This window comes from Clarias gariepinus, chromosome 14 (assembly GCF_024256425.1).
Source record: "Clarias gariepinus isolate MV-2021 ecotype Netherlands chromosome 14, CGAR_prim_01v2, whole genome shotgun sequence".
Classification (NCBI taxonomy): domain Eukaryota; kingdom Metazoa; phylum Chordata; class Actinopteri; order Siluriformes; family Clariidae; genus Clarias; species Clarias gariepinus.
The window spans coordinates 28,611,744-28,635,027 of NC_071113.1; the positions used below are offsets into that span (position 1 = coordinate 28,611,744).

Here is a 23,284-nt window from a genome sequence, read left to right on the forward strand (position 1 = left end):
TTCTCTCTCTCTCTCTCTCTAATATTGGCCCTGTAGATGAGACATCCTGGGGGGGGGGAGTGGGGAGAGAAAAAGATATGTACCTTAGGGAAGAAGCTCAGAGAGAGGGAGGGATAGAGACGACGGGTAGGAGCGTGTGTGAGTGCGTGAGACATTTAGTCCTCTAACTACTGGAAGACAAACACACTTTCCTCTTCTGACTTTCTTGAATTAAATATATATTTATATATAAATAAAAATAAATCAAGTGGAATTTTTTTTATTCCTGATTTTATTTTAAAAAATTTAACCCAGATTTACAGGGGGACTTTGTAATCCGTCCCCTCGCTGGAAATCCTATGTTCTGATCAATAGACATTTCCATCCACACAAGAAGACATACCTCATGGATTTGTACTTTGTTGGATATCTACATCTTCTATGCTTGTGGTTGTCCAGCTCTCGGGTGCTCGGAGGCTATCCCATCTGGTGGTGAGTAGCTCCAGATTTTACTGCATCGGCTTCTCCAGCAGGATGAGAGGAAGAAAAAAAAAAACGGGTGGTCAGCGATCATTTTTCATGAGGGGCAGAAAACCGTACGCGCTTTCAGTTGACTGCGTGTAAAAAAAAATGTCCCTGTCAGGTCTCAGTGCAAAGTCTGGTGTAATGGATAAGGCTAGTGCACACTTTGTCTTAAAATCTTTTTTATCACTCACAAAAAAAAAAACATTTTTTAGGTTTCAAACATTAATTTCTGGGGTAGAAATTAATTTTTGATACCTAAAAAATGTTTTTTAAGAGTTAAATGCAGCTAGCTTGATTGCTGTTTTGGCGAGTCGCTACAGCACTTATGCCATGTTAGGAGCAGTTTCGCTAATCTGTTTTAGTTCTGTATGAGAAAAAATCATCCATTTTGTTTTTTTCCCAAAGTGCAAAACACGAAAACAAAATTTTACTTAAGATTTTGTCTCGTTTTTTTCAATAGCCCCTAATTAGTGTTATCATAGATACATTGATCTGCTATAAACATGTTTGATATGTTAATAAACGCTTAATAAGCATTCCTTATTAAATGTAGCAGAGAATTCCAACCACTTTTTCCAATTACTGATTGTTACCTTCAGCATACATGGAAAGTTATCATTTTCTACAAACTTCCACCGGGGCAAATTATAAATTAAATACAAATAAAATGCCTGCTGTCCTCAAACACAATGTACGTCTAAACGTATGCACCTTACCACTCTGTCCATGCCTTTGATCTCACCGGGGTTTTTATCAGATTTTCTTTTCTTTTGCAAAACTATTTGCGTAGGTGTGCGACAAAAACCTCACTGGCTCCTAATACAAAACCTGTCAGGACTATTGAAACCTCGAAGTTGCACTTAGCATGTGAGCCTTAAGTCCTGTCCCATTCCAAACCACCAGCATCTTCTGGTTTCATTTACTGTGTTTACAAGTGCTGCCAACAGACACACACACACACATATATACACACGCAGGCCAGAGGGCTTGGGTAGAAACACCAGTTCATGGGTTCTCACTGACACTCTGGGAGTTGGAGCAAGAAGAAGTGGTGACAAAGAGTGAAGCATATTGTGCATGTGTGTGTGTGTGTGTGTGTGTGTGTGTGTGTACAACCTGCAGCTGTTCACTCCAAACCACACTAGTATGACAGCGGTGTAGTTTTCACCGTCGCAGCTCACAATGCAGGAGCTCTTTGATTTGGCTGACGTGTGTGTGTTTAAGTGGACAGGTACGAAAAATGAGAGAACCAGAGAGAGAACGTGGGAGAGAGAGAGATGAAAAGAGAGAAACATGGCTTCAGGTGAGCAGACAGGTGGTTAAAGCTCAGACAGATTTCGAGCCCCATTTCCAGCTGTTTGCCCAGAGAGTATGACACACAACTGTACAAATCAATCCACATTCGAGTTAAAAAAATAAACAGGAGTTGTTTTGAATGCACACACACATACACACAAACACACATCCTAATCACACGCTATTATCCTCACATGTGGATATTGGTTCATTTCATTTTCCATCTTAACTGCTTACTATTTTCTGGTGGAATACAGGAACACGTGATCAATTTTTATCTCAATAGAGATGCGAAAATGTGCATCAAAATGTATTTCTTATATTTGTAAAAAAAAAAATGTTTAACATGTTTTGAAATTTTTGAATAGTTGCATACACAATTACCACATTCTGAAACTTTAATTATTATAAAACATAATTATTATCATGAAAGTACATTTACCATATTTTTTATTGGCACCTTTTTTCTTCAGCTTATGTTTTTCCTTTTAAAATAAAGTGATTATACTGTTTGAGAAATCTGATTTGTAAATATCCATAACATATGTGATTTTAAAGCATTACTGATAAATGCACAGAAATGGAATTGATGGACTCAGCACTTATGATAATTGACATCAGTACAGAATAGGGGTCTAGTAAAAACAGAAAGAAACATATTTAAATAGAAAAGTTTTCCAATTTTGTTGAATTGTCTCAGAGCTCCAAGTCGCTTTATGATGCAGCTTTAAAAATGCAGGAAAACTGAAAAACTAACACAGGTAACTAGCTAACAGGTAGCTGAGAAATCTGATGAAATAACAATAATAATAATAATAAAAACAACAACAACAACAATAATTATAATAATAATAATAATAATAATAATAATAACAATAAAACAGGTTATCAGTCAGAATGCCTGCTTTATTAAAGAGTACAAGGTACACCTGTGGGTGCCAACACTTTTAAGCACAGACCAAAAGGCACATCCTTGCCTCCAGAGAGATGTTGTTTTTAGCAAATACAGACAGAATATTTTTAGGAGTAAAAAGTACTTTGTGCGTTTTTTTAAAGTCACTTGCTGTAGCGTAAAAATTGTTAGATATGTAACAGACTAGAGCCGCTGAAACCTCTGTTGATATCTTAATTAGTTCTATTATATAATGTTAGAATTCAGTATTTTATAATTCTACGTTGTTAAATTTTTCAGTTTTGTAGTATTTTAGTACTCAACATTTTTACGCAGCTGATTGGACGTTAGGATTAATTTCCCTACAGAGTGCTTCATTTTTCTTGCTGTCCATGTACGCAGTAAATAAAACCATGATTTATTAATTCATGTCCTTTTCAAATGCAACAATTTGACATTGTATAAACCCTTATTAGGGAACTCACTGAAGAAGTTGGAAATTGGAAATTTCTAAATTTGAAGACTTTTTCCAAAATGTGTTAGAAAGAATATTAATTATTATAATTTTTATGTTGCAAAGAAATGCCAGTGAACATACATGGTTTCCTTACCCGTGTAGGGCAGTAATTATTCCAAAGGTGGTAATTATTATTTATTTCTAAATAAGAAATATTTTTAAAACACAGATAAAGTTAAAGGCACATTCATTTAAACATAAAATGTGCAAAATATATATATATATATATTATTTTGTCCAATTAGAGGTTAAAGTATCATGATATAATTTTTTTAACAATAACTGTATTTGCTTTAATTCCATTTATATACACCTGTGTTGCGTTTATATATATATAGAATTGTTTAGAACCATATCAGTTCTTTATGAAACCTTTTGATTTATGATTCTGTAATCATTTTAAGGTTATTGCTGCAAGAAAAAACCTTGGTTATAGTTTTCCACGACAGATATTCTTCTGTTCTATTGAAACATTTACAGAAAGGTGGGATTTCCTTTTTTCAAATTTTCTTTTTCTTATAAATCAAAATCATTTTTCGATTGCATCAGTGAATATTATTTTTTGAAAGTTTTTGTATCATCATATGGTACAAATTTTCTCTTAGCTTATACTTACATCTCAATGGTGAGAAATTTAAACAAATATGATATTTTCAAATGATATAAGTCGCTTTATGTGCTCGATTATATATTTTTTTTAACATACTAAGGAGAATTCTAAATGATGATCATATGCTGATCATTTAAGAAACAGCTCTGTAAAATTTAGGCTTTAAGGAACGCTTTAAACATGTGCGTCAAAATGTATGGGGGGCCAATACTTTTAAGAAAGTTGGTGTATCATTCTAATGTTTTACCACTATTCATGTCACTATTATTGCTAATATTTTTTTAGATAAATACTTAATCCATACCAAAACACACTTTTTTAAAAAGCAAATCCAGGAGATGAGAAAGACGCCGTGCGCTTGTCAGGTTCCTCAGCTTTATTTGTTTGCATATGTATTACGGACGATGAGTGATTCCTCACACCGGGCCTGAGTCAAGCCTAAGCTGAGCCTCAGCGGTCTCTCTAAATGCCTCCAAATAAAATAACAGACAGACAGAAACACTTGTGGTTTGGCGCTTTTACACATCGCTGAATCCACCAAACTCTCATTCATCAGTGACGTATCAGAGGTGAGGAACCTGACCTGTAGCCACCAGGTCCGGACCCGAGACCTAAGAGTAGGGTTATTTCCAGTATGATTTTATTCCTATTGTTATAAATTGGCCCTGGCCCCAATCACAGATAATATAATCAGCTTTTCATTCTCGCGCACTTTATTCCTCTTGGATGAAGGAGATAAAAATGTATGCTTGAATTTAATGTGTTGAGTCAAAATTATACTTGAGTGAAATATTTTGACCGAAAAAAACAAAAAAAGATCAGACCTCAGGACAAAATTATTCTCGAGTCAGCAGTTAATTTTTTTTTCACTCCATTGGAATGTAATGATTTTACCATGAAATTGAATTTATGAAAATTAAAACCAACAGACTTTTAGTATTACTGTGCAAAGATGATTTGCACATAAATATTATTTGTTATATAAATGAAAAACTACTTTTTGCGACAATTTTATGGAATTCTGGGGATGAAAAATGTGATTTTTTTTTAGTTGAGTAAGTATTTGTATTAAAGTAAAAATCCAAAAAACACTAATGTATGACCCATTTTATTTATTGATTGATTGATTTATTGAGTAAATAAGATCTGAGACATGAGGAGTCGATGGGGATCCTGACCCGCTCCTGACGCCTTGCCTTCAATAGAACTTTAGGAGCCATCTCTGGGTTTCAGGAATGTCATTATCTGGGCCGACACCCCCTGCATGACGACCACTAGGAGCACTTTAATGATACTTAGTGCGGGAAAATCCTCCGTTTGCAATTCAGTGTGAAAAGGATCAAGGATGTCCAGGCATCCGCCCAGCCACTTAAGAGAGGAGAGCTGAATGCAAACACACCGGCTGGGAAGAAAAGGTTATTCCCCTGGACTTATAGGTTCAATATCAATAACAGTAGTGGAGGTGGAGGTGAGGGGGCGGGTGGCGCAGGGTTCATATAGTGAGGCTGAAAAGCACGGCAGGAGTGAGCTCTCATACTGCACACACACACAGGAAGAGAGCGACTTATCTACTTATCTATCTTTCTGTGCAGATAAAGGCACGCCAGCTCCAGATTAAAATCGGCTCGCATTAGCCTCACTTCCCACACTGTGCAGGTTAGTGTGTAGTGATGCGCACTGCGTGAATGAAAACCCAAAATCTGTTCAGCATGACTGACTGACATTGAAATCCATTTCAGTAATTTAGCTGAAATTACAATTACATCAGAACTATTCAAAAGTTTTTTAAAAAGTTTCTTCGGCTTGTCCCACTGGAGAGAACCAATAGAACCCCGAGCTGCCAGAGACCGCTCTTCAGTTCATCTCATAACCTCTTAAAGGTTCTGCTGAATATAGAACTATTCCCTGGAAATGTAGGCTCCAAGAAGAACAGTTATCTGCTATCAAGGCATCAGGAGCAGGTCAAGCTGTTTTGTTGAGCCAGGAGGAAAAACTTCGATCTATACTGGATATTTAAACTCAAGACTGTTAAAAGTCCAAATAACTCATGTTAATGAATCACTAAAACTATCATTTTGCTCACGAATAATTTTAAAGTAAAAAATATTATAGCTAAGAACATAGAAGAAAAGAAAGAACAGAGCCGTGAGTATAGACTCAAATACCTGAATCTCTACAAACTATAATTTTCATCAGAAAAGAAGAAAAAAACTTTCTATTTAAAAAGCCTAAATCACTATAATACTTAAAAAAAAAAACTTTTTTTAACACAAAAAAATTATAATATAAATAGCTTCAATGAAGATCAAATGAATGGGTACAAAGAATAAATATAGTTAACCAATTTCCATCAAAAACTCCTTATAAAGGGATGGATTTCCTTACAAAAAATATTTTAATTAAAAACATAATTTTCCTCAGAAACGAATATTAAATCCTTAAAAAAGCTTTAACCTAAATAAGGAACAAATCAGAGGGGAACATAAATAAATTAAGAAAATGAATCACTGAATCACTAAAAAGAGTAATTTTGTAAGATGTCCAACCAGGATTAGTTGACTTATTTACTGCCAGTGAATAATAAAATAAAAATAATTGGTAGTTCTTTCTTTCTTTCTTTCTTCCTTTCTTTCTTTAACAAAAAAAATCAGTGACAGGCTTTTGTACACGCTTCTAAAATAACTAAAGAGTTTTTTTTTTTATTTGTCCCTCATTTCTAAAAAGAATAATTAAATGAGCCATTTGTTTTTAACATTCTACAGGCAGAATTTTCCCCGTTAATGTAATACCCTAAAATAAATGTGCAGTCCTACGAAGTCCCACAAAACACAGGACACAGGGTAAAATAGATAAATAAATAAATAAATAAATAAATAAATAAACACCTTGGGGATATAAAATATCAATTAGCTTAATAACGATTCACAACATGTACACACAATTCAGTAATACATGTGAACTATTGTTCATGTGTCTTCATGCTTTATTTAGTGTGGAAAATGTTTATAATACTGATTATATCATCACACAGGCAGGATTCTGTTCATTTGCAACTCACAAACTATTACAAGCCGAACTTGTCTTAAATGTTAAGCAGTATAGTTTTGCTTTAAAAAAAAAGGTGATTTAAATCTAAAAATGAATCAAAAATAACAATTCAGTAAGTAAATGAGTAAAATGATAAGAAAAAATAAACATTTTGCTCACTAAAGAAGCATTGCGCTTATAAAAGAATCATTTTTGTGCTTACAAAAAGTAATCTACAATCCTGTAGATGTCAAAGAAAGAAAGAAAGAAAGAATGAAAGAAAGAAAGAAAACTTCATCACCAAAGAATCATCTGAATCAAGAAGCAGGAGTGAGCCTTCTATGTATATGTTTTGAAGACTTTATATGTTCGATAAGATCCGTTATAACAAATATATAATTGCATTCACTTGCCATGTGAAGCACTAATACTGATCTAAACCTGGATCTTTACTTGTAATATGGTTTAATCACCCGAGTGCAGGCGTGTGTGACAGACAGATGGACAGATATGCTGGTGATGTGTGTATAATAAACTCTCACACAGAGCCCTCACAAGGCCAATATGATGGAGATGACCCCAGTGCTACAGACCCTCATTTAGGATACTAATGACTCAGAGGCTACACCTGCACCCCGTGCATCATCTAGACCTCACAGGTTATCTCTTCAGGTCATCCTTACACACACACACACACACACACACACACACACACACACACATATGAAGACAGAGACAGAGTTAGGAGGCAAGACACAAATGGACATAAGTGAGGGTGAGTCTATGTGTGTGTGAGAAAGAAGAGGTCAAAAGAGAAAAATTATTTAAACGGTTGTAAATAGAGAAGGTTGTACGTGTGCGTGGGGGGGGGTTCTAATATTATAGATTCTTTAGTAACAGCTGACACGGGGACTGACAGGACAGATTTATGTAAAATTATAGAAGGAGTCTCCAGTGTCAGTTCTTTTTAAAGAGTCAGTAAGTCTACCAACAGGATAAAGGAGTTTACGCTTTGTCTTAATAACTTTAAGAGAACATGGAGAGATGATGGCGAAGTAAGTAAGAACAGCTTGAAATGTAACTATAAATATATAAAAAGTATGATGTGATATAATTTAAGGAATAAAAATAAGAACAGCTCATACATTTACTGTGCTGTAAGAGGATTTAAACATCCTAGAGATGTGCAGGTATAGGAAAATTATTAACTTCAACAGTTGATTAATAATTTTTTTAAATAATATCCTAACCTAACCCAATAATTGCCTAACCTTAACACCATATACAAGAGTACAGCAACTACAGTAACCATAGCAACCCTTTTGACTAGCCTAGCTTGTGCTTTAGAATAGCTTTATTAATGCAGATCGAATAAATCAGAAAGATTGTTAGGACTCTGGAGAGGAGTCTGGATTGTTTGCCAAAAAAAAAAAATGTGCATAATTTCACCTACCACATAATAATCACTGAGCATCACGTACACATGCATACACATGCTGTTATCTTTAATTTGAGTATTGGCACTGATTTTTTTAAACATGTTAAAAATTTCATCACATTCATTTATTAACAATATGACTATTGTATTATTCCAAACTTGCCTGAGCTGCTCCCAACTCAGCATCTGATCGATCAGGGGAGTTTAAAAAAAAAATTCTAGACGTTACAAGGCATGTCTCTGAAAAGCTGAGTCAGAATTATAACTAGAAGCAATTTAATATTTTTATGTTAATAATCAGAGTCAACTCGCTCACTCATCGTCTATACTGCTTCATCCTGTATTCCGGGTCACAGGGGGCGTAGAGCCTATCCCAGGAGACTTAGGGCACGAGGCTGGACAGGGTGCCGATCCATCGCAGGGAACACACACTATGGGCAATTTGGGAACGCCAGTTAACCCAATCTGCATGTTTTTGAACAGTGGGAGGAAACCCACCAAGCACGGAGAGAACATGCAAACTAAATGCACACAGAGACAGGAATCGAACCCGGACCCCGGAGGTGCAAGGAGACAGTGCTAACCACTAAGCCACCGTGCCGCCTGAATCCCACCTGAAGCTTTCTGAATCAGAGCTTCAGAATCTGTAAAAACTTTTTCAATCAGTTCAAAGTTGATTAAGATCTTTAAGAGGCAAAGTCAGATTTTTAGCCTTTCTGAATTTAAGTCACATTCAGGCTTTTTGTGTCAAACTCCCTTTCGGTTTTCTGAGTCAGAATCCTTTTAAGATTATTTTAGAATCATTTTCAGTTTAGGCTGATTCGGAGTCACTTTAGGATTTTCAGTAACCAGAACTAGAATCACTGTATAGTTTAAGAAACAAACTCAAGCATAATGATAATCATTTTACTTTTAGCTTCTGAAATGAAAGAGAAGAAGGTGATATTTTCAAGAAAATTTCACCGTCATGTTAAAGAATGCAACACAGCTAAGCGGCGTTGAGTTAGGACAGGGACTCGGCTCAGCTCCTTATCGATCGATGGGATGATGGTGGTATTGGTGTTGAACGTTGAAGCCTGGCATGCTGAGCTAATCGAACGGAATGTGAAGTTGATGAGGTGAGAGCTGGAAAGAGTAAACCGCTGCTGCTTGTTTAGGTAGAATCTCAGTGTATTGCAGTATTTAAATAAAACAAACAATTTGGTTTGCTGTTTAGGATCATATGAACATTAATATACAATTCATTCAGGGTAGATTTTCATTCAAATATCATTTATATCATCAGCATGGACGTGGGCAGATGGGTAGGACGTGATCTCTGGCCTTGTCCTTGTGACTCTGTCTGGCTCAGGAGTGTTTACTCCAAATTTATATGTCTATGTGGGCGCATGTCGTGTTTGTGTAAGTGTTCCTGACACGTTCAGAAGTTTGCAGCGCAGGCAGGCAGTAGCTCAGTGTTTTGACTGGAGGGGATCCCCGTCCCAGGAGCTGGCTTTGAGTCTCCGCCGAGTTGCGCGAGGGAGGGAGATGATTTAGCAGGAAGGCAGAGAAAACAGGTTTGAACATTTTTCAGGACTCCTGTCATTTTTTTTTTTATCTGATCAGCCCTAAGCACTTGGAAAGCGAATAAAAAAAAAAGAAGTGTGGCAAAAACAAAAAAAGTCTAGGCCAGCTTTTTGTCCTGGACTGTGGAGAAACTGTGCCCACATGCCCGGCCTCATGCCTCCGAATACCCCACTCACCTACTTACTCATTCCCTCACTCCATACACAAGTGGAGGATTTGCAATTTTTTAAAAACTCGCAGGTTGAAACATGTATACAATTTTGTTTTTGTTATTTCTGTTATTTTTTTCCTTCCTCGCTGTAGCACTGATCATTCGTTTGCAAGCTAAGTTTAGCATAGTTTTTAGAAAAAAATTCTTGATGCATTAAACATGTGCGAAAAAATCACCGAAGTAATTGCTTTTTTTTTTCATACATCAAAAACGAAAAATGTTTAGCCATCGGCAGTATGTGAACACGCTGGTGGAATAAATTACAGCGACGCATGCCTTTTAACACTGGAAGCCATCTTGCATTACTGAGAGACGGCGCACTCTGTGACCCTTAATTATAAAGGAGCCAAACAACAAGCCGCAATTATGTTACGACCAAAGAGAAAGGTTGTTCCCGTTACTGTTAACGATCCTAAAAGAAAAAACAAGTAAGAATCTAACATTAGCATAGCTGAAGTCGATTTCTTTTTTTTTTTATGTAGCGTTGCGAGCATGGGGAGTGCCGATGAGTGCAAGTAGCGACAGAACAACACCCCCTCCACCTTCACCCATGCTAACAACACACCACCCTACTTTCCATGAAGCTTCAAACAGCGCCTCGGGAGAAATATACACAGAACGAGAGAGAGAGAGAGAGAGAAAGAGAGAGAGAGAGAAATGGATTGTGACAGGCTGCTTCTCTCTATAATCCCTCTCATCTCTTTTCTGTTTCACTTCTCTCTCTCTCTCTCTCTCTTTCTGGGCCTCATCTCGGTCGTGAAGCCTAGGGCAAACATGCTCTCCTCACTTTTAACACACTGAAAGCTGCGTTATCGCCCAAATATGCATTCTTCTGTTTTTAACCTCTCGTCTCCAGACGTCTTCAGACATCAACGTCAAGCTTGAGTTAAAATGTAAAAAATATTAAAATTGGTTGTGTACATAAAAATCGAAAATCGATCGTAATTATAAACCTTAGAAGGTGAAATACTTTTGAACATTGAACAAAATTTTTCAAATCCAAAATATAAGATCATTAACCCTATTTATATGAATATATTTGCGTTCATTTCCTGCTTGCTTCTATTGGCAGATACTTTAACTCATTTTAAGCATTTGTTTCTTTTTTTAAATTTAAATGATTCACAAATATTATATGAGCTTTAAATAAATTAATTATGGCTAGAGTAAGGCTTAAAAATTTTTAATTTGGTGTAAAGTTTTGCTATTTTTTTATATAAACATATACATATACAGTAGAGCTCAGGATTGTGCAATATAGAATGAAATATCTTTTTTTTTTTCAGTACAACAGTAGGCAATATGATGAACTAAATTTTATTTCATTTTAACCAACTACACAAACATGACTGAGCAAAGAAATAAAACAATGTGTCACACAGGCAAAGATGCACCTCATCACATGTTTTTATGGTTGAATTGGTTGTTTCAATGCCCAAAAATAATAATAAAGAGCTCATTTGGAGAGGTCTACATTTTTTTGACATCATTCTTTTATTGTATAATGGTCAAATTTACACGTTGTAAAAGTAAGGATAACCGACATTCTACCCGACATATCTGAAAACCCAAATGCACGCTTTGAACATGTTACTCCTCGACCAGGTCCTTCTACTGATAATATAATCGCTCACATTTTTCAGGCCACACAGAATCACACTGCAATTTCTTATAGTGTATGTTTCAAAATTTGTTATGATTTAAACACAATAAAAGAGATCCCGTAATTATTGTACAGCTCTAAGGGAAAAGCATGGTTCCCGCACACCACATTGGTTCGTGGGAGTTTAAAGACACCCTAACTATATAAGGATCCCCTTTTCCCAATCTAACTGAGATTCTATAAACCAATACAAAGTTTAGGTAAATAAAACCCTTACAACTTTAACATGAATAAGAACATTCCAAAAAAAAAAAAAAAAGTCCCCGTCTAAGTCCTAATAGTGAACAATAAAAAATGCTCTAATGTAAGTATTTATTTGACATTAATCATTATGCAGGTGTTTAACTACTCTATTTATATTTATTATCTATTGCATATTTCATATCTATAGATAGCCTACTGTAGACAGACACAGACAGATAGGCAGGCAGACAGACAGAAAAAGACAGAAATGGACAGAAAGACAGACAGAAATTGAGAGACAGACATATATGGACAGATATACAGTTGTAGATAGATAGATAGATAGATAGATAGATAGATAGATATGTGGACAGAGACATACAGTATGGATACACAGATAGACAGGTGGATACCGGCAGACAGCTATATGGAGAGATAGACAGACAAGCAGATAGATAAATCATTAAACAATCGATCTAATTGCTCTATCTAATTACTTTTATTTAGGAGCTTAGCTATAAGCATATTCAGAGCCAGTGAAAAAGTTTGTGCACCCTCAAAATGCTCACAATCTCAAAGTGCTCAAAACAAAATGCTTAAAAGAACAAACATTATACTTACAAAAAAAGTCCAGTCGTGTGTATACTGTGCAACAGGTTAAAAGTTTTCAGCCCTTTCTTAATGTATACTAAATGTGAAATAAAATTGACTGCGCTTTGCCTTTAAAACTTCTTTGAGCATCTTCTGGATCGTCTCAGGAACAATGTTTTTTGTACACATTTTAAAGCTTGTGAGGATGATTGCAAAATGTTTTTCAGCTGCTTTTTTGTTGGGATTGCTGTCTTGATCCGAAATTTTTATTTGTGGTTAAATTGCACAAAAGAGAAACAAATTCAGATGAGATACAAACTTTTTGCACCTGTCATTAATGGAGCCAGAAACAAAGTTCTCAAGATCTCAGTGAACACAACTTTCATTTACAGCACTTCCACGTTTACAATGTTTGGTGTATGTGTGTTTATGGAACTACTGTGTGTTCTCTGGTTCCGCTGTGTGGTTCTTTATGCAAGTGAGAATACAGCAATCTCATTCCAAAAGCATTACAAAAAGGTGATCTCTTCTAATTCTCTTCTACTAACTTGCAGGAAGAATGTCTGATGCATCTAATGCATTTGCAGGTAAAGATCTGGAGAACTATAGCAGCATATGAATAACATACTGTATCTCCTGTGTACTAGTTTGAATATTTGTACGTGGACTGTGTGTTTCGGCGTGTGTTAGCTTGCAGGGATGAGTGGGAGAGATAGACACGGAGACAGACAGACAGACAGAGAGAAAGAAAGAGATAGAGAGCCAGAGGTGAGCGGTGACTGTTCTCTGACCTGCATGCTGCCTCCAGGCTCAGGCCCAATCTGTGGCCTTGTAATGAACTTAAGCACTACTTTAACAAGGCATCCTTTTCAAGAGCTGCTCAGGTCAAATGTCACAAATCCACAAGTTCAAAGGGCTTCTGAATTCTCCTGACACAAAAGTTAAATAGCTCTCTCTCTCTTGCTCTACATCTTAACACACACACACACACACCTTTGTTCAGAATAAATAACAGGACACAGCAAAATAAGCATCATTTTAACCACCAAACTGAGCGTATATTATTCTTTTACATTAACAAAGTATAAAAGACAAAAAAGCGTAAAGGTAACCTAATGATTCGAAGGGTGCAAACGTCTTACATAGGTCCGTGAATGACAATTCAGGCCGAGGTGGCTCGGAGCGCGATGCAGTCGTTCCCGTAAATGTTCAGCATGTAGAACCCCTAATCCTTAAAAAATCAATGGATAACTTGTCACCAACCTTGTGGAAGAGACGCACAATGCACAACATAAAAAACAAACATACTGTATCTGTGTAATATATTTTAAAATAAAATGCAACACCTACAGTATCAGGAAAACTAAACATATAAAAAAAAAATCTAAAGTAAAAGAAAGATTGCTCAGTACGCTGGAGCCATGTTGGGACTGCCAGCTTGACATCTGAAACACTGGCCTCCCAGGAACTCCTTTAATGGCACAAAAATGTGGAAATGGTTTGTAGCGAGGTCAGGACTGTATGAGGGATGGGCAATAACTCCCAGCCGAGTTCCTGTAATGTGCAAGTGGTGTTGGTGAATGAGTGTGTGTACAGTTCACACAGATATTTTTATCCGTATGTTGTTATGACTTTGGAATTTAATTTAGCATGCAGTCAAAACCTAAAAAACAGAACCCCTAGATCTATAGAGTACATATACTAGTGTTGTTTTTTTTGGGAAACGCATTCCAAAACCTTCCAAAATTTTCTACAAGAAACTTCCTTTTTAATTTCATATATTTTAACTCATCCTTAACAGAAAACATCCTTAAAACAAAAAGCATAAAATGAGTGAAAATTACATTTTCAGGTGCGTTGCAAAAAATAATAATCAGAAGAAGAAAAAAAACATTATTAAAATTATAGAAACCTTTTTTTAAAAAAAGTTTTTCCTTGTAAATTCAGATTTTTTTTTTTTTTTACATATGCCATAAATCTTTAGTAATTTGTTTTTAGTTAAGGCTTTTTTATGAAAGAATGATTAAAAGATTAAATTTGGAAACCTTACATCTTCAGTTTTTCTTTCTAGAGGAGAACCTAACAACACAATGTTTATGTATTTAAAAAAAGGTTCTAGAGTCCTACACAGAACCTTCTGAGGAATCTAAGAACTATCCAAAGAACCTAAGAGTACCATTTACAAGTTTCATTCTTACCTTTTACTTTAGGATGGTGACAAAGGCCTAAAAATAAATTGACATAAAATAATATTACTTTTTCGTCAAATTAACTTGCTTTCAGAAGCAAAAGCAAAGTATCTACTTGATTAATGCCCCTCAATAATTTTTCTTTATTTATTTAATATCAAATCTAGATAAAAGTAACTGTAAAGTACCATTTAAGGAAGGAAAAAAGTCCTTGAGTCTAAGCTTAGCAGAGAGACTGCACCTCTATAACCATGCTGTTTATGTAATGCTGCTAGAAAGGAAGTTTTGTCTTTCAAAATGCCTGAATGAATAAATGTTGTGTAACATGTACAGGTGCCTCAGCGGGAGTCAGGACTTGTCTTAACCCTGATTGTTTAGATTGGACACCCTGATTTGTTTTGTGTAAAGAGGAATCCCCTCTCTTCCTATGACTAGTTTCTGTGGTTTGCGATGGCCCATGAGGACTCGGCATCCCCTCCCCTCCTCCTCCCTCGTGGAAGCGTGGGGATCCGGCCCACCCAGCGCCAGACATTGCCAGGGGAGGGGAAAGAAGAAGAGAGAGAGAGAAGAGAGAGACAGAGAAGAGCTAGACTGAAAAAGAGCAATAGCCTGAGGACGATAGGTGGCCCTCTGACCTGCTCAGACATGCACCTGTTCCACTTGGGAGTTTCTTCCAGTGCCCACCAAAACCAGATCCAGCCACCCATTTCTGCTTCCTAACCTGAAACTACGAGTTGAAAGTACCAACAAATAAATGCTTCTCAAGCTAATAAGGTTAACCCAAAATTAAGTAAAGCATTACTCGGTGTGAAAATCGGCTGTTTAATTTACATGCTTTGCTTCGTAAAGTTAGTTTTTGCAAAAACAAGCTACTGTACAAGCTATTGTATATAAAAAGATGAGAAAAAAAAAACAAAGTTATCAGTTTTTCTTCTGTTGATGTGAGTCTAACAGCAAAAGGGAACTAGGGTTAGGTACTAGGATCAAGTAGACTACTACGAAAAGGGTTAGAAAGGTCAGCACACAGCTAATACTTGTGTGTGTTGTTACCGATAAATAATCAATCGAGAACTGGATGGTGTAAAGCAGCTTGTAAAACGTTCTCTGTGATAAAAAAAAAAAAAGTATATGATGCCGTTTAAAAGTCAATTCCTTTAACTCAAGTGGTTAATGTTGTCAGAAGGCTGTTTCTAGGCAACTGGAAACATGGAGGCTGATCATAAACCAGTCAAATGCCTAAGGCTAAAAGTTTTCCTAGCTAGCACCTACAGTACCTGTTATGGCTTTTATATATGCATACGCACAATGTAAAGGTGCAGTGACGTTAGAAATGACACAAATCATTCAGGAATATCAACTGCTAAATTAAAGAAAAGAAAGTTTGTTTTGTAAAATTGCACAGATTTAGCATTAACGGTTAACGGAATCCTTCAGCTCATGCTATAAAGAGACTTAAAAACAAGTTGGAAAATGAGATTGGACTATTTTTTGGGAGCTGTCCTGTTATATGTATACGCCTGAATACAATTCCACAATCAAAGTGTAAATAATCAGAATTTCTTTTTTTTTATTGGATTCATCCAGTGTTGCGTAATACCCAATGGCATGTTGTTTTAGGAGAACAATCGATAAGGAAGTGGCCCAGTTTGGATTTAAAGTTGATTACTTTCTAAAAACAGCATGTCCTGAAGTGTTTTCTTCCTCTTACAATGCAGGCGAAATCCACTTAAAGTTATGTTTTGTTTTATTGTTTCTTCTTTGCTTCTCTCTAATTTAGACTCTCACATACCAGTTAGGGCTCCCCTGTTAACATCATCTTATCTGCCAAACTGAGAAGGTGAAGGTTATCATCTGGTACATGATGACAGTCAACTGCTGTCTTTTAAACTGTTATGTGTTTACTTTTCCGATATATGAGCTTAAAGACGCAAATGATTGGCAAGTGTGTCTATGATTGATACAGAAGAGAGAGAGAATATCAAACAATCAAGATTTGAGACACAGACAAATATGGGAACACTTTGTGTAACTCCATAGCCAAGTGATGGACCGTCCTCTATAAACAATCCTGTTCTTTCTCATTTTCATTCTCCAGCCTCTTTTTAATTAATAGGACAAAGCAAAAAACCCAACTTGTCATATTATTGAAACAAAACATTTAAAGCATCATCACATTGGGATGCATCAAACAAAGAAAACAACTAAGGAGATTTTAAATTACTAGAACTGGGTTAAGCACATTTAGGCATTTGGCAGACGCACTTATCCAGAGCGACTTACATTTTTATCTCATTACACATCTGAGCAGTTGAGGGTTAAGGGCCGCACTCAAGGGCCCAACAGTGGCAACTTGGTGGTTGTGGGGTTTGAACCTGGGATCTTCTAAACCGTAGTCCAATGCCTTACCCACTGAGCTACCTCTGGCTAGATTTCAAGACATTATGAACAGAGAGTGCTGAATGTCAACTTTGCGGGAATAAATGTGGCTGAAACTCATGCATAGAGATCACTTAAACACTTAGTAGTGTTTAAGTGAAGTGCAAAACAAATTAACAAAACTGAAAACACCGCTACTACAGTACTTCCTGTATATCTTGAGTGACAGGTGTCTCGTCCAATCAGCGCTAAGCATATTATATCTACCTTTTCCAATTTGTATCGGACTGGCCGAGAAATGCAATACAAATTAACAAAACGGAAAACAAATTAACAAATTCAAAACCAAAATAATAAAAACAAAAACAAAACAACAAACCCCCCCAAAATTGTTTTGGGTTTTGTTATTTGGTTTTGAATTTGTTAATTTGTTTTCCGTTTTGTTAATTTGGTTTTAAATTTGTTATTTTGTATTGGGTTTTGTTATTTTGTTTTGGGTTTAGTCATTTTGTTTTCAGTTTTTTTGATTTGTTTTGCACTTCACGGCCACCGTAACTTAGTGAAGTTGCTTGGTAAAAAATAAAAAGTAAAAAATCCTACAGTATGTTAAATAGTAAAAGTAAGAGCATTTTCATACACACGCAATGTGATGAGAACACTCGGGATCGGAGCTAAACAGCTATGTGTTCATAGGAAAACAACTTTAGAACAAAAAAAATAAATTTTATTGACTAGGGAGCATAAAGATTGGACTTTGAAGCCATGCGTCCATACACTTTCCTATTCCAGAGTGATGGACGCGTCAACGCAAGGAGGGAAGAGCATCATGCATAGTGGCCACTGTACGCTAGAGGCGTTAGAGGAAGTGTTCTGGGGTTGATCATCTGGGGTTTGTTCAGTTGCTCAGGGCTAGGCACAGCAACTTTATGATGTCAGCTGACAAATTGAATGTACATCTACGTAGTTTTTCTTCCATGATGGCACAGGAGTCACATTGTGAAAGAGGATGAGGAATCATTTGATTCACACATGGTTCACACGTGAACTGGCCACCACATTGTGTGCTGTAATCAAAGCTCAAGGGGATTCAGTTAAGTGTTCCTTTTCTTTTTTTTTTTTTTTTTTTTGCCCTGGCAGTGTACAAATTAATATAAGATCAACAATTACACACATTTGGAACTCGGGCTAGATTATCTCTGTGTTAGTCCTTACTATAAAAACACTAATATAGCAATAAAAAAATGCATTTGGATGAAATTTCCCAAGAAAGAAGACAACTTTATTGTTTAAGTGTTTAAATGTGTGTTAAGTCATTCAAACGAGGTTTTGATTTTTTTTTTGTCTGTGGTAATTACTGATATGTCACAGATGCAGTGGTTTGAGATCAAGTTGATATAGAAACCACACACACACACACACACACACACACACAAAATGCACATGGGTGAAGAATTAATGGACAGTTAGACAGTTAGCAGACAGTGTAATTATATCTCTTACTCACTTGCTCGGCAAACACGTAGGGGAAGGAGCTTGGCTTCCAGTAAACACTACTTCAGAAGCTGATCTGGCAGATATATGGGCTTAAGTCATAGTTTGAGGAAAATAATTATGGATTACTAATAAACCTGGCATCTAACGAAAGCAAAGGAGTTAAATAACACTCAGGAAAGTAAAAATCACGTTCGTCATGTTGACATATTGTTAAAAGCTACGTTTTAAATAGAGAGACAGATGGACAGACAGACAGACAGATATCACCTATACAACTATATTGCCCTGCTGTAGGAGGTGTCGAGGTGGAGCCTTGAGCAGCTGACTCACATCTCATGTATCAAAGGCTCTCAAAGTCTCCCTTAGCGAAAGTTTGTGGCTGAGACGCACTGAATGTCACGTGACATCAAATACACATGCACATGGATGGAGTGTGAGATGAGAAAGTGGTGGTGGTGGTGGTGAGGGTCTAGAAAAATCTGAACGCCTTCAAGGTAGATTTTTAAGCTCTGACTTCAATTTCAGGGCCTTTGTGTGGCCCGAGCGAGGCGACGATGTCAGAGCTGGTGATAGTGTTGCACCCTGCAGGGCCATGAGGTCATGCTGAGAGAGTGACACACTCCGATCAGTGCGTTTATTTACTCATGACTCTCCACATGGCCACCAGGGACAATGGGACGTTCCGAGCGTCCGTCGGTACACTGATACTGGAGTAGCACAGACGTATCTCCTGGATTAACATGTCATAGAGATGTCCAAATATTTGTTTTACAGAATACGCACTGTCAGTGAAGAAGGAAGGACATTAAGCCTAAGATGATTTTTTTTTCACAATAGATACTTTGCATTTTTTACATTTAAGTAAAAGTTGAGAAAAATGAAGAGAAGCGTAGCTTTTATCATTAGTGAAGTTTGGAGTGAGAAATGAGTTGGGACGCATAATGTGATGCAATGATCAGGCAATTTAGTGCCACTGGGACAATAAGCGGCTCTTTGTTGCGCATCTGACATGGAGAAACACAAACCGATGGTGAAACATAAAGCTCATGGCATGTAGTTTGTGTCATTTTCATCCCTAGTGAGCCCACATGCCCTTTAAATGGAGGCGGAGTCAACTTAGCTAAGGCCACGCCCGTCCAGGTATGTGTCAGAAAAGCCAAGCCATGGCAGTTTAAATAAATAAACAGATAGATAGATAGATAAATAGATAGATAGATAGATAGATAGATAGATAGACAAAATAACTGTTTTTTTTTCATTTAATTTGTCACCTGTTTACCGCATAGGAAGAATTCTTTAGATTATTAATGAGCCCAGCTTCTTAAAACAATCTACATGCTACATAAAAAGGAAAACCCTTTGTTATAAGGAATTTTTATAGGTTTCCCCAGAGGGACAATCTGAAGAACACTTTGAGAGTGTAAGTACATGGAATCTATAATTCCATATTCACAGAGCATGTCCAAAACCACACCCTTTCAGTCAAGAATTGTATAATTTGCCAATTTGTAGCTGAGAGGAACGGTGGAGACTGTCCAATGTACTTTTGACATGTCGGAATGCACTGCAGTACACAATAAACTGTCAAATTTAGAAACCCCAAAGGGCTGTTTTGTTCAGTCCCTTTGGGGAAAATTACTGACAGTTTACATTTAGTAGTTTGGGAAAGGCTTTGATCCAGAGCGACGTGAAAACAGCTGATATAGGCATTTAAAACAAGTTTTATTTTGTGTACTGGGCACAAAGCAAAGGTATCTGCGATATGGTTTGGCTAATCAGAGCACAGGATAACCTACTAAAGCAAAGAAATTTTGAGGAACCGAGTGACCATAACACAGTTTTTCCCTTCTAGGATTTCTATTTATTTTGAAATATGGATAGCAGTGATATGATACAAAGCATCGGGATCAAGCTGACGGCAGCACAAAAAAAAATGGTGGATCAGAAATCAGACATTGCAAGAAATGATACCTTTTCAAGAAAGAATGAAGAAATTGTAGATATATTTGACCTGATTCGAGATATTTTAACATTTTTTAATAAATAGGAAATAAATTAGAAATGGACCTGGGAAACTGGACATTTTCTGTTTTTGGAACAGAATTTGTCGGAACAAAGTTTGTGCAAAATGATGCACTTACAGCTTTAAAAAAATATTAAAATAATTACAAATAATTTTAAATATTAATTTTGCTGAAATTCCAGCACATGAAGATGTAAAACTGATTGACTCAAGCACGGTGCGGTCCAAAATTTGAACGGTGCAAATGTTTTAAATAAGCCCGTGAATGACAATCCTGTCTGAGGTGGCTCAGAACATTCAGTGAAACTTGTCACATCTGTCTGTGGGAACTGCACACACAATCTGTCACTAATACCACTTGCAAGTTACAGGAACTTAGCTAGGAGTTATTGCCACCCACCCCTGGTACAGTCCTCATCTCACTCCAAGCTATTTCCATCTGTTTGGGCCATTAAAAGATGTCCTGGGAGGCCAGCATTTTTTTCAATCATGGCTTCGATGTACTGAGAAAACTTTCTACCTTGATGGTGTCCAAGCACTAGTGAAACACTGGGATAAGTGCATTAGTGTAGCAGGGGATTATATAGAGAAATAGAGTTTTTTACTCTCTCATAACTGTGTTCTATTATTCTGCACATCAAAAGTCTCACTTTGAATGCCTGCGTTTATAGGACGAATATTGATATCAGAAGATAGTCGAGGTTTCTGTTTTGGTATCCCAAAAAAAAAAGCCTCATACCAACTCTATATAGAAATTTGTAATTTCTGGTACAATATCTAAATGATGAAAGAATTAATGATAATGCACATAAATAAAAAAATATATTCAAAAAGGATTTACACATGACCCCAAAAAATCATGGATAAGGTGAGCCAAACAAGTGCACATTTAAAAAAAAAACAGCCTTTATTCGTCACATATACATTACTGCACAGCGAAATTCTTTATTCTCCACATATGCCAGCTTTGTTAGTATTTTTCAATTCAATTTATTTGTATAGCGCTTTTAACAAGTGTCATAGTCGCAAGGCAGCTTTACACAATCAAAATAATTTTTTAAGTTTAAATGGAATGTAAATGTGGATTAAATCAAAATGGTCAGAGAGTCCCTGGGGAGCAAGCCGAGGGCGACAGTGGCAAGGAAAAACTCCCTGAGATGGTAATAGGAAAGCATTGTTAGTAGGCTGGGTTGAGAGCGCAGGGTAAGCCATTTTTACGGCAAAGTCAGGGTTTAGGGCCTTGATCAAGGGCCCTACAGCAGCAACCTGGTGGAGCTGGGGCTCGAACCACCAACCTTCCAATCATGTATTCCGATTGTGTTTTTGAGATGGATTATACAACTTTAGCATATCATGAAACATCATTTGCAGGAATTTTGTAACCATTTTAAAACGTAATCGTATGTAGTGATGTGCATAGGCTTGTATTAATAATAGTTTCAGACTGAAACTTCATATTGAGGCTAATGATGCACAGTTAGGATTTATAAAGCTGATCCCGTAGCTGATTTAATTTGTTGTAGTGGCTTGATTTATGAGGAAAAGACGGAGACGGTCTGTGCTTGTTTAGTGAGACACCAGGGATAAACAATAAGTCAAAAACATCTCAGACACGTTTCATTGGCAAAGGCAACAACCCTGTTAATAAGGGTGCAGTTGTGTTTGAGCCTGTCATAACAGCAAGCATGTTAAAACACAGGCAATGTTTTTCTTTCCATCCCATTTTTTTTAAACATTATGTCAGGCAGAATAAGAAAGCAATTAAAATGAATTGGTTTCAGGCATGCTTGTTTCAGTGAAGTGCACTAAGGCTGTGTTTAGGCAGATGCCCACTGCTTAGATGAGCATTTCACTACAAGTCTTCTGTCAGCTACTGCAAAATTGCAACATACACGTAGTGGAATAAAGATTGGCAGGAGCCAAATGGCTGACTCAGTTCTCAGGCATCAAAGCTTACTCCGGTGATGATGCACCAATTAATACCAGATCACTATAAAATAATAATAAAATAAAATAAAACCACTTCAGGGAAATGACTTCAAACAGATGTCTGTGCATGAACCTGTACGCTTATATCAACAAACGAGACAATGACGTGCATAACACAGCTCCAGTGTTCTCTCAGAGCTTTGTTACTTCTCGTTAGTTTATTGCAATCCAAACCTCATTAAAGTCTTTTATATCCAGTAAGATTACAAAAGCAAGGCAAAGCTTATAAATCCTTTTCATCTAAATCACATCATATTTATACAGGGTGTGTTAGTACAGCTTGTTCCTCTATTCCATGCTTGCACCGCTACTTCCACCTTAGAACTTACAGCTTGATTCTGATGCCTGATGTTTTTTGTCCCCCCCACCCCCCTGTATCTTTGTCAGGTCCCTAGCTCTGGGGCAGCAGTACTCATCTCTGGGCTCCCAGCCCATCCTGTGCGGCTCCATCCCTGGCTTAGTGCCCAAGCAGCTGCGCTTCTGCCGCAACTACATTGAGATCATGCCCAGCGTTGCCGAAGGGGTCAAACTGGGCATCCAAGAGTGCCAGCACCAGTTCCGCGGTCGCAGATGGAACTGCACCACCATAAAGGACAACCTAGCCATCTTCGGTCCTGTGCTGGACAAAGGTAAATGCTCTACGATCATTAGTCTTTGTGAAAATTGATTGCATGAAATACGCAGGCTATACCAAATATTGATGCTGATCAGCCAG

General features: G+C 36.8%; 1 protein-coding gene across 1 annotated transcript in view; it reads left to right on the forward strand.

Annotated features, from left to right (window-relative positions):
* The first annotated feature begins 355 nt into the window (after window positions 1–355).
* Window positions 356–23,284, forward strand: part of wnt3 (wingless-type MMTV integration site family, member 3) — a 30,124-nt gene continuing 7,195 nt past the window's right edge. Inside the window, exons 1-2 of the mRNA XM_053511580.1 lie at window positions 356–471; window positions 22,957–23,198. Of these exons, the coding sequence (XP_053367555.1) occupies window positions 386–471; window positions 22,957–23,198 (328 nt within the window). The 5' untranslated portion in view covers window positions 356–385. The remainder of the gene's footprint in view (window positions 472–22,956; window positions 23,199–23,284) is intronic.